Source organism: Sarcophilus harrisii, chromosome 4, assembly GCF_902635505.1.
Source record: "Sarcophilus harrisii chromosome 4, mSarHar1.11, whole genome shotgun sequence".
Taxonomy (NCBI): domain Eukaryota; kingdom Metazoa; phylum Chordata; class Mammalia; order Dasyuromorphia; family Dasyuridae; genus Sarcophilus; species Sarcophilus harrisii.
Genome location: NC_045429.1, coordinates 365,232,365 through 365,245,736, shown reverse-complemented (window position 1 = coordinate 365,245,736; position 13,372 = coordinate 365,232,365). Strand labels below are relative to the sequence as shown.

General features: G+C 36.7%; 1 protein-coding gene across 2 annotated transcripts in view; it reads left to right on the top strand.

Moving 5' to 3' along the window:
• The window catches only part of GALNT2 (polypeptide N-acetylgalactosaminyltransferase 2), a 246,703-nt gene that overhangs the window by 194,579 nt on the left and 38,752 nt on the right, over nt 1-13,372 (top strand). For both annotated transcript variants that reach the window (XM_031966892.1, XM_031966891.1), the window contains exons 7-8: nt 1,962-2,083; nt 5,890-5,977. In XM_031966892.1, the coding sequence (XP_031822752.1) occupies nt 1,962-2,083; nt 5,890-5,977 (210 nt within the window). The remainder of the gene's footprint in view (nt 1-1,961; nt 2,084-5,889; nt 5,978-13,372) is intronic.

Below are 13,372 nucleotides of genomic sequence, written 5' to 3'. Positions count from 1 at the left end.
GAATTATATGACCTGGTGCTTATGTTCAGACAACCTAGACAAAAAAATACCTTGCTTAATATTTTAAAAATATCTACGAAACCTGAGAAATATTTTTCTATCTTACTCTTGTCGACTAGGGAGTAAAGTGGTAACAATTATTATTTTTAAGCACTGATAATTTAGTATTAGTAACAAAATTAATAGCCACTCTTTTCAGTGAGTGTGATTCAGGGAAAATATTTAGAAATTAAAAGATTGCTTTTAAGATGGGTTCTTAATCTTTTTCATGTCCCAGACTCTGTAACAGTCTGAGGAATTTTATGGACCTCTTCTCAAAATAATGATTTGTGTGTATGGTGTGTGTGTGTGTGTGTGTGTGTGTGTACGCGCATGTGCATGCACTGAGACAATTGTGACTTGCCCAGGATCACACAGCTAGAAAGTATTAAGTGTCTGAGGTCAAATTTGAACTCGGATCCTCCAGGTGCTCTATCCACTGCACCACTTAGCTGCCCCCAAAATAATGATTTTAACTGAATAAATTAAATCATGTAGGACTGCAAAGAAAACCAATTATATTGAAATATAGTTGCCATATTATTTAAAACACAAATTCACAGATTAAGCACCCCTGTCTTAAGATGTAAATTTGGTCACAGTTTGATGAGTTGGTATTATCCAAATCGGGACAGCCCAGTCTACATGAAGAAAATCAGATTCTGGTCAAGACCTGTAAAATACATATAAAATACTTAGTACTTGTGCATGTGTGACCTGATAATTCAACAAAGGTCATGAACTTAACTCTCTAATGGAGCTAACCACCTTCCCTTTGTTCCATGGCCAAAGGCTAAATCACTCATCCACCTTCCACAAAGTCCAACTGAGCATCAGAGAAAATGTATCTTCTCCTCCTGGGGGCAAAAACACTTAAAACATGTTTTGCCCTTTCTGATAGTGAATCAGTAGCACTCTGTTTCATATACAAAGAACAGTATTGCAGTAGAAATCCTGGTATGTCAAGGAACAAATATAGTTGTTCTGAAGGAAACGATTATAATAGTAAGAGAAAAATGCTCTACAGCATTATGTCAAACTTAAATAGAATGAGGAGCCATTAATCCATACATAAGGATCCCTGAGGGCTGCATATTGACTTTGTTTTAAAATGCAATATAGTGTTATCTATGTTTTATTGTATTTTTATTTATTTTGGTAAATATTTTCCAATTACATTTTAATTGGACTCTTGCCTTTCTCGGGAACACTGTGGGCTGCTTGCAATGGGCCATGTGTCTGACATCTCTGCTATACATTACATTCTAGAGTTGTGTGATTTGACCCACAACATAATTGATTTTGTGTTATGGCAAAGAAGCCTTATAACTGAGTCTTACACACTGAGTAAATACACATACACACACACATCTTTATCATATATATTTATGTCATATGATAAATATGTATAAATTGATTAAATCTTTGAAGATTTATATATATATAAGATTATATATCTTAAAAGAATTTACAATTTCTATTACTAAAATTAGCACTATGAAAGCTCAGCAGTTATTGACATTTCAAGCGTGTAGATAACAAGTCTCTGAGCCCAGTTAATGAGCAAACCTTCTCTGCTCTTTGCAAGAGAAGTTTTTAAAATTACTGTTTCTGTTGACATATCCATCAGCCTTTAATTATGTGACAGCCTTCCTCACAAGACAGTTGTTCTCTCTGTAGGTTCTTTACCTTTTAAAAAAAAAAAAAAAAAAAAAAAGTTAGTCTTCTCTCTCTGACCACAGGATGGTATTGATCCTTTCAGCCTGACACAGAATGTGAAACCTCTAGCCCTGCAAGTGGGCTGTAAAGGTTTTGTGGGGGAAAATGTATAGATGGTGTCTGCCAGTGTCCATTACTTTTGTTGTTTTTCACAGAGAGTATGGATTCTCTCTCCTGACAAGCTTCTGAACTCTCACCCACAGGCTTGATGCGCTCTCGGGTCCGAGGGGCAGATGCAGCACAGGCTAAAGTTCTGACGTTCTTGGACAGTCATTGTGAATGTAATGAGCACTGGCTGGAGCCCCTCCTGGAGAGGGTAGCAGAGGTGAGTGAAGAGATGCCCTAAGGTACCAGGGCTTGGAGAGCACCTCAGTGCATGGTGACTGTCTATGTTGGGGGAAGTGAGGCAATTCCCCCTTTGATGGCATTCATTTGTTATTACATTAGGCCAGCTGGGGAAGGGAAAGAGTAGGTCAGAGCTCTCACCTCTGCAGGGTTAGAGCCCCCATTCCATTTACATCAGTTCTGTTCTGTTGGGAAGCTCTTTTTTATTTACTGAAAGTTCTAGGATGAAATGTGGAATAGTCTGGTAGGGCTGAAGTCAAGGTCTTCATTTACCATCATGGAAAGACTGTGACTAGAAGAAGACTTTATGAGTGTTTCAGGTAAGAAAGAAGCCCTGACAGGAGCCTCCACCATGCAGCCACTTTCTTTAGTCCACTGAGCTTCATTTTCTACCATTTTCACTTCTTGACTCATTGTTGTTCGCTCATGTTCAGCTTTTCGTGACCCTGTGGATCATAGCCAGGCCCAGTAAAGACACTGGAATTCTTTGCCACTTCCTTCTTCAGTGTTTCATCTTTTGTCAGAACTCTCCACTATGACTGGTCCATCTTTGGTAACCCTGAATGACGTAGCTCAGTTTCATTAAGTTACACAACCTCCTCCACCATAAGAAGGCAGTGATCCAGCAGGGACCCTTCTTGACTAGAAGAACCCAAAGACAGATGCAGGGAGAAAGGAGAGGGATCTAGTAGGTCACCTGCTGATTTACATTATGTATGTTCTATGTTTTATAGCAATGGCGTCAAGCTTGAGTAGAAGATGCTAATTTGTATAGAAGGATCCCCAAAGGCCACAAATAAGTTTAATTTCAAAATCTACATTTCGTTGCCTTTTTATTTATTTTGTTAGCCATATCCCATTTACATTTTCATGTGGTTCGGGCTGTATACAGAAGTGTTGTGGCTTACGTGGACTAAGAGTTTGCCACCCCTGTCTTACAGCAGCTAATTGTTACTTTTTGGCATCTTCTCATTTCTCTTTCTGTCATGCTTGCCATTCTGCTTAATTCCTCATTCCCCACAAACACTTGACAAGAAATTTGCCAGGGATTGAAGGGGGGGGGAGGAAGGAATCTGTGAAAGTACAAAAATAGGACTAGTTTGTCTTTGGGTAACTATGGAAAGCATTGGCAGGGGATCAAAGGTCATACCATGAGCAGAATGTCATTGGCTATTCTAGTTGTACAACTAAAATTGTAGCCAGGCTACTGATGGGCATAAATGACATAGAATTCTCCTTACCAAAATTGTGACCATTAAATAAGTGGCACAGGTGATCAAAATGTAGATGATTAGATGTTAATGTTACTGAATTCACATTTTATTCAAAGTAGTGAATAATTGACTTAATTGAGTGGTGATTTTAAGATTGAAGTAGATTTCATTCTTCTAATAATAGAACTATTTGGTCCCACTTCTCTGCCTTAAGACTTTGAACAAAGGCTTGATGACCACTTATGGGCCATGTTATTGTATAGTTGACTAGACCATTGAAGACCCATCCAAATCTGTGAAGGCACTTAGAACAATTTTGATGCTGTAGCAGATCATTCTGCTTACTGAATTCTTGATGATGAGTGTTCTTTCAGGCTTCTAAATTTGTGAAACTTCCTAATCCTTTGTTTTTCATCTGAGTTCCTAAAGAACTGACCGTATGATATTAAAACCAGGCTCTAATCCAAAAAAGTAGTACTTCATTTCTAAACCTAGAATTGGGAAAACCCAGGTTCAAATCATGCCTTTGATACTTACCAGATGTATGGCTCTGAGCACGTCAAACCTTTGTCTGCCTTAATTTCTTCATCCATAAAAAGGGGATAATAATCATTGTATTTCTGTGGCACTTTAACATTTGAAAAGCATTTTTAAAATATTATCTCATTATATATATATATATATATATATATATATATATATATATATATTAACCCTGGGAGGCAGACACTATTATTTCCATTTTGCAGATAAAGAAACTGAGGTTGAGAGAGATTATGAGACTTGTCCATGGTGGCACACATAGCTAGTAGATTTTTTCCTGATTTCAAATTCAGCATTCTAACCATTGCATCATTTAGCTGCTTAATATGACCTTTTTCCCAGGGTTGTTGTGAAGAGAAAATGAGATAGTATTTGTAAAGCTCTTTGCCCACCATAAAGCATTATATAAATGTGAGTTATTATTATTACTAGTACTTCTATTATCATTGTTATTAACTTCTCTCTGGGAGAATCTTTTCTTTGTAGTACAATTAGTTTACTGGAAAATTTGGGGATTTAAATGAACAATCACCAAAATAAACAGAAGTCCCTAATACGTCATCAAAGGCTACAGGAAAAAAATATTTTGTCTGTTTCAGCCATCAGTATTCTGTCATCTTTATCTTAGGAATTTAGATCATGACAGGCCTTAGTCATCATTTTGGAAAGTACCCCTTGTATATGTGTTTCTTAGACTCTAGATGACTGCCTGTAGTATCTCCCCTTAGTCATTCCTCTTGTGAAGAAGAAGGATCAAGTAAGTGGTTCTGGCTCCTGAGAATAGCCCTGCCAGAGCTAGCTAGATCAGGCTTTGCAGTCTGAAAAATTTTTACCACCAAAAAGTCCTTCTCATAGCAGCTAAACTCAAAATTTGACTTTTAAGTGGTCCCAGAATTCAGTGTATGGTAGCATTTCCAAAATTCCAACTGATGACTTGTATTTTCTCTTTATATTCCATACATTCAAGCATATAAAAAGTATGTGAGTAATATTTCTGTCAGCCCATCATTCCCATGATTCTTTTCTTCTCTATCTCTTTACTTCCTACATGACTCAATTTTCTTCCTTGAAAATGTCCATTTTAGAGACAGTTCCAAGAGTCTTTTTCCCATTTGCCACATTACCAAGTCCTTGCTTGGTATTACCAAACATTTCTTTTAATTTGTTTGACCAAGTCCTTTATCATCCTTTTGACTAACAAAACAGTTCTTAAACTAATTGCTCTAGAGAGAAAATTAACCTTTTGTTGCTCTTTCAAGCAAAGCAGAGTCTTACTATTTCATTTTTGCAATCAATATCAGCTTAACATCAAAATTTGGAAAGGTTAGCAATTAAAAGTCATTTTGAACTCTTATCAAGAAAATGACAGCAGTAGTATGTGAAATGACTAAGAAAATATTTTCATGAAATCATAGGAAGACAGGCTGCCTGATTCATTTTCTGTCACCACCACTTATCACTTTTCATATCACAGATGTGCCCATGGAAGTTTATTCTTCGCTTGGCTGCATTATTGTGCTGCCTGGGTATCCATATCAGATTGTAAGTCCAAAGAGCAGTATCCTCACTTCTGTTTCACATCAGCTAACACATTGTTGAATTGAATTAATTCAGGTTGAACCTAAATTCTGTCAAAATGAAATCTACATTCTGATCATAATTTAGACATTTTGGAAACTTCATTAATTTATGTCACTGGGAAAAGATATCTGGAAAGATCACTTAGTCCAGCCCTCTGCCTTCAGACAAGTGAATATCTGAATCATCCAGGACAGATTTATATATATATATATTTTCAGTGAATTATTATCAGTATGGTATTCATGTTACAACAAATAACATAAATGTGAGGAAGACAAAGAATGGGCATTTGATATGACTATAAGCAAAAAGGCTTGGCAGATAATGAATTTGTTGATTTGCCTTATTTCTGTGTAACACTAATAATGCTTTTCTCTGTATTATATATTGAGTTATTTACCTATGTTTTTTTTTTTTTTCTCTCCAAAAAAATTAATATTTATTTTAGGACAAGACCCGGGTTGTATCACCTATCATTGATGTCATTAATATGGATAACTTTCAGTATGTGGGGGCATCAGCTGATTTAAAAGGCGGTATGTGTCTGTAATACGAATTAATGTTCATTATGAATCCATTTTGATCTGTGTCAATTTAATTCTGTCCCATTGTTGTCATTCATTCCATAATTGCTTCTTTAGTATCTGCTATGTACCAGGCACTAGGAATATAAAGGCAAAAAAACAAAGCAATCCTTGGGAGAATTTATAATTTGTAGTAGGTGAGGGAGTTGGCAAACTTGATAAATCAACATGAGATAAATACAAAATAATCAGGATGAAGAGAGGTGAGAGAGAACATCAGGAAAGACCTCAGGTAGAAGGCAACCCTTGGATGTAGCCTTGAAGGGGATTGTAGTAGGTAGAAGTGAGACATAAGGAACAATTTGTTCAAATTTGTGAAGGTAGCATAAGGAATGTCATATATAAGGAATTACAAATAGGCCCATTTTGGCTTGACTGTATAGCATATTATGGGGAATAATGTGAATTCAGTCTGGAAAAAAATATTGGAGCCAGATGGCAAAGGGCTTTCAGTCCCAACCAGAGTAGTTTCTATTTAATTCTAGAAACAGGAGGGAGTCTCTGAAGTTTCTTGAACAGGAGAGAGTTATGATCAGATCAGACAGCTTCATTAAGAATATCAATTTATCAAGAATGTAGAAGATGGATCTGAGGCAGTAGTTTTGAGTGTAGGAGACCAATTAGCTAGAGATTGCAATTGTTTTAGTGAGATGATAAGGACCTGCACTAAGATGGGAGCAATGTGAGTAGAAGGAAGGGGACACATAATAGATTTGTTGGCAAAGTCAATACCACCAATAAAACTTGGCCATTGAGCGGCCATGTGGGGAAGAAGGGAAAGTAAAGAATCTAGCATAATTCCAAGGTTGTAAACCTTATTGTCTAGAATGATGATGGAAACCTCAGCAAAAACAGAAAAGTTAAGGGAAAGGATAGGTATTGGTGAAAATATAACTAATTTGCTTTTGGACAAGCCTGTTTTAATTCAGTTGCCAAAACAAGCTGTTCCATCCACTTGGAGATTTCGCATATGTATTTAGTGATGTGGAAATGGAATTCTGGAGAGACTAGAGCTAGAAGTCATCTGCTATAGAGATCATAATTGAATCCATAAGAGCCGATGGAATCACCGAGAAAGGGTCATAAGATCATAGATTTACAACCAAAAAGTATAAAGGAAAAAGGAAGGCCCAGAATAGAGTTGTGTGGGATGTCCATGGTTAGGAAGCTGCTGACACTGGGATCATAGAACTAGAAGTGGAAAAACCCTGAGGCCATTTACTCCAATAACGATTCCCTTCATTGTCATCTCCCCCTCCCCCACACACATACTCAATTTTACATATGAGGAAATGAAAGTCTAGACTGGTTAAATGATTTGCTTAAGGTTCTTTCAGGTATTAAATGACAGGCAGCATTTGAACCCACATCCTCCCACTCCAGAGCCAGTGTTCTTTCCACTGGAATACCTTTCCTTATGAATAAAGATCCAGAAAAAGAGTTTGAAGAAGGAGCAACCAGACAAGTAGGCAGTCAGAGAGCCAGGAGAGAATGTCGTGAAAAATCAGGGATAAGGGAAGAAATTTAAAAAAAAAATTTTTTTTAACAAAACAAAAAAATCAAATCAGCAAGCTTTTATTAAGCAATTATTATTAATTAATAAAATTAATAATTTTATTAAGCATTAAGTGATATGCCAAACACTGTGCTAAGTATTGAGAGTTTTTTAAAAAAAAGCAAAAATTGTCCTGGCTTTCAAGGAAGTCATGGTACTAGACTGATAGATAGATAGGTGAATAGACATGCAGACAGATAGCTGTGAATATGAAAACACACACATGTGCACAATGCATGTGTGTACATGTACATACATACACATACATGCATATACACACATGAAATAATTAACAGAAAATAGGCACTAGCATTTAGGAGGATCATGAAAGGCTTCTTATAGAAGGTGGAATTGAAAATGAACTTTAAGGAAACCAGAAGGGAGAAAGGAAAGATCATTGCTATATAAAAAGTAGAGTAGATGAAAAAGGAGTTGTGTGAAGACCGAGTTAGCACCCTGGATACCTTAGAATTAGCCAGAGTCAGGATAAGCAAAAGTCCTTGGTCTTTATTCTTGGTCTTTAGGGGTAGAAGTGAAGGGAATGGACACAGGATCTCTGTGACCTTCCTTTTCCACTTCCACTGTCCAAGTGCCTCTGGCTTGTCTTACTCTACCCCCTAATCATCCCCACAATTCTCTGCATACACCAAAAGATTGAACCAGCACGGAATAGTGGGAAGGTCTATTTTCCAAGCAAATGCTAATAGAGTATTGTCCAATTGGAAGTTAGCCTTAAGTGCTTGATTGTCCGACCTACGGACATCAACTCAAGAGTTTCAGCCTTTTACAGAGTTGTATCTGAAATCAGAGATTATCCTTAAGTACAGCCTGATTTTTTTTATTTTTTTTTCCTCTGAGGTAATTGGGGTTAAATTACTTGCCCAGAGTCACATAACTAGGACGTGTTAAGTGTCTGAGACCAGATTTGAACTCAGGTCCTCCTGACTTCAGTGCTCCATCAACTTTTTTTTTTAAAATAAAGATATTTCCACATTTATCACGTGGCACAAGAAAAATCAGATAAAAAAAAGAGAGAGAGAGAAAAACTTCCACAGCTTGATTTTCTTTAAAGTATATAGCAATTTCCATCAATCAACAAAGTATTTATTAAGGACCTACTGTGTTCCAGGCACTATGCAAGACACTGGAGATGTTAATACAAAGACTGAAACAATCTGTTTGCAGTGAGTTTACATTCTAATGAGAAAACAGCAATTATATATAAAAATATATACATAATGAACATTTGGATAAATATGTACATATATAACATTCATACACAGTGTACTTAGATATAAGGTAGATAGGAAAGGAGAGAGCATTAGCAGTTGGACAAGCACAATATAGTTCCACAGCTGCATATTAAAAGAAAAGATGGATTCTTTAAGGCAGAGATAAGGAAGGAATATATCTGGACATGAGGAATATCCTGTGCAAAATGACAAAGATGGGAGTTAGAGTTTCATGAATAAGGAACAGAGAGAAGGCAGTTTGGCTAGATCTCTGAGTACACAAATGGGTTTAATGTCCACTAAAGCTGGAAAGATAGATTTACGAATTTGAAAACTAAACAGAAGAGTTTATTTATGATCCCAGAGACAAGAGGAAGCCCTTAGAGTTGGCTATGCTAGGAAAGCATAGTTTGATTTGCATTTAAAGAGAATTACTTTGTCAGGAATCTGTAGGATGCACTAGAAAGATTGAAATACTTGAGGCAGGGAGACCAGTTAGGAGGCTGTGTGTGGGCCTAAATGTATGTGCTAAGTGGCTGAAAAGAAGGGGTCAGATGTGGGAGATTTTGTGAAGAAATAAAAGACTCGACAATTGAGGTGAGCATGAGGTGAATGAGGGAAAAGCCTAAGAGATGCTGAGATCATGTATCTGAGACACTGGAAGGATGATGATGCTTTCAACAGAAAGGAGGAAGACCTGGATGGACAGCTAATGGGTTTCACTTTAGACATATTCAATTTAAGATTTCTCTGGGACATAACAAATTGAAATTTGTCCAATAGGCAATTGGGGTGTGAGACTTAAACTCGATGGTGATACTGGGAGCTAGATATATAGATCTGTAAAATACTTGCATAGCAATGATGGTGAACTCCAGGGGGATCAATAAGGGTACTGAAAATGACTATAGAAAGAAAAGAAGGCCTAGGAGAGAACCACAGAGTACACCCACAGTTAGAAAGAATGATGAGCCAGCAGAAGACATGGAGAAGTAGTCAGACAGAACCAACAGAAAGTAAAATTTCGTACAGTTGAAAAGAACTGGGAAGAGAGTGAGGTCTCTAGTACCAGATGCACTAGACTGAGAAGGAGCCTGTGAAAGAAACATCAGATTTGGCCATTAGGGCACTGTAAAAAGGTTTCCACTGAGAAAAGAGGTCAAATGCCAGATTCCAAAGGGTGAGAAAAGAAGTGGAGATAGTGAGTGTAAACAACTTTTTCATGGAATTTGGCTGAGAAAGAGAACAGAGATATGAGCTCTTTCTTGAAGGAATCCTAGAATATGGTGAAGGTTTTTAAGGAGGGTGAGATTTGGGCATGCTTGAAAGGAGAAGGGAAATAGCCTGTTGATAAGGAGAGTCTAAAGATTCAAGAGAGAGCAGAGATGATTCATTACCAGTGATATTGCTTTCAAAGCTATCTTGCTTGTCAATAGTATTTCCTTGTATTTTTCCTTCTGTTCTTTTCCATGCATTTTTACTAAGTTATTTTGTTTGTAATTTATGGAATAAAACAAGTATTTCCATAACACAGTATAATAAAAAAGATGACTGCACACAAAACTGCAAATCTGTTAGAGACAACTTGCTGTTCCTTTTAAATATATAATTATCATGTAAATTTCTTTTTTCTTTTTTCTTCCTCCTCCCCAAAAGAACCTCTTTTATTTTTCTTTTTTGGTAAACTGTCACAACCCTCTAAGTCCCCCTGACCCCTACCTTTTCTCACCCAGATGAAAAACAAAACAAAACAAAAAACTGCTTGTGACACTTGTCTTTTCATTTGGGTGAGTGAAGGGCAAAGGGGAGTTAGGAGGTAGGGGGTTGTGAAAGCAGAATAAATTCCCACGTTAACTGTGGCCAAAAATGTATGTCTTCCTCTGCACCTGGGGTCCAGCCCCTTCTCAGTTAGGAGGCAGGCAGCATGCTTCATCCATTAGTCAAAGAGTACAAAGTGGTCAGGGTCAAAGGTTGCAGATTTGTTAGTCAATCAGTCAACAAGTCTTTATACAATCAAACATCAAGTATTTAGTATGTACCTACTACATTCTAGGCACTGTGCTAGGCACTAGTGATACCAGTGTAACAAACGAAACCCTATTCTGAAGGAATGTTGTATATACATTATACATTTTAACAGGGAGGCAAAGTCCATGTGCAAGTATTGACAAAATAAATATAAAGGGAACATATGCAAATAAACACAGAATAATTAAATACAAGATAGTTTGAGAGTGAGGACATTATTAATTGAAGTGGAAGGAGGGAGGATTGGGGAAGATTTCATAAAAGGCAGTATTTGTTAAATACTTACCAAACACCAGGCACTATACTAGGGGAAGAGAAGCATTTATATAGTGTCTATTCCATGCCAGACAATACATGAAGCACTTTATTAATATCTCTCTTGATCCTCACAACAATCCCGTAATGTAGGTACTGATATGATACATTACAGTTGAGAAAACTGAGGCAGATAGAGGTTAAGTGACACAGCTAGTGAGTATCTGAGACCACATTTGAACTCAGGTCTTTGACAGTGCTCTGTCCACTGCCCCACCTAGCCACCTCAAGCAGTTCTTGCTTTTTTAAAAAATGTAACAATTTCAGGATATTTCCGCTACTGAAGTATTAAGGGCAATAACCCAGTGCCAAAAAAAAGAAAAAGAAATTGATTTTGGAATGGGTTTTTGTTATTGTTAGTTTTTAGAGAGAACGCCCTGGCAGAGATGGAAGGTGTTTCAGTTTTTAAAAATAAACAAATTTGTTTTAAAATTTATTTTATGCCTTCCCCTTTCAGTTTATTTTAATTTACTCAGAACATATTTTATATGTGCCTAGTTATATGTGTTTTATACAATACATTATATTGCACATGTAACATATTATGTTACATTTTATATCAACATGTTGTGTAGCGTGTTGTGTTACACAGTTTATATGTGCCTAGTTACTTACATGTTTTATGTAATAAGTATTACATAGTAACATGTTATATGGCATTTTATATTGCCTTGTTCCTTACCTCTGTGACATGTTACATATGTAACACGTTGTATAGTATGTTGTATTATACAGTTTATATGTGCCTAGTTACTTACATGTTTTATGCAATACATATTACACATGTAACATACTTTGTGGCATTTATATTGCCTTGTTCCTTACCTGTATTTGTGACATGTTACAATGTAACATATTGTGTGACAAATTATATTATATTTTATATTGCCTTGTTCCTTAGCTGTATTTGTGACATGTTACATATGTAACATATTGTGTGACAAATTATATTACATTTTATATCGCCTTGTTCCTTAGCTGTATTTGTGACATGTTACATATGTAACATATTGTGTAACATGTGTTACATAGTTTATATGTGCCCAATTACTTACAAGTCTCCCCCTGAGGGTAAAGGCTTTGTTGTTTTTAGTCAGTATTTGTATCCCTGCACTTAGCACAGTATCTAGGCTCTGGGAAACATGGTTGTTGGCTTACTGCTTACTATTTTATCAGCACATAAAACATTTCTTCACAATATTCCTGTACTAATTGCTGCAACACAGCCTCACTTTGGGGAGCAAAACAAGGAGAAAATATTAGGCTTCCTTCATATGATAACTCAACCCACATTTGTCCTCTCCTTCCTCCCTCTACCACAAAGGCTGCTGCCCAGAATTCATGGAATTGGACTGACTGGCCCTATGGAAAGTTGTGAAGAATGCCAGGTTGTCCTTCAGCTTGCCATCTCTTCCCCAGTACCTCGGGGCAGTACCATGACACTTAGTCACAGTACCCTTCTCTGATAGCACTCCAATAGGAGACCTTTGCCTCCTGTCCTTTCCCTGTCCTCTCAGGATGATGTATTCTACTAAATGGGACTGAGTTAATCAGATAGATTCATCCATGCTAATATGTTAGCTAGTCAACATGCAGTATTGCCCAAAGGCAGCAGGATGCCTTAAACCTATTAAAAATATACAAATTCCTTGTGAAGATAATGGTAGTCATTTTAGGGACCTTAGAGATCTGATAATTCTGATCAAGGGACCTTTTTTCCATCAGATCATTTTATGTTGCATCTTTTCACTATTTCTTTTTAAAAATCTATATATGTAAGAGAAAGCCAGAGCACAAAAGGCTCTGTTTTTTGATAAGATGCCAATGAGATGATGTCTGGTTATTTTTTCCCTTTTCCCTTTCTTTAAGTAATTAATTCCTTTCAAAAACTAAAATATAGACATATTATCTATCATGTTATATTTGTTCATATTATAATATTCATATTATATGATATTACAAATGTTCATTTTATTTTATAAATGCTAATATTAGGAGAGAGCAGCCCATGGATGACCTGTGGAATTTTGCAGGAGCCAATGAGGCCTCCCAGACCACACTTGGAGAATTTTTGTTCTGTTATCTGGTGCTTCTTTTTCACAGGATGGGTGGGCCTACAGGCTCTCAGACCTGTAGTGCTTATTAAAACAGCCTCCTATGGATCATAGCACTTTGGTCTGTTCTAAAAGGGCTTGGATATTTTCTCCCCTTATAATC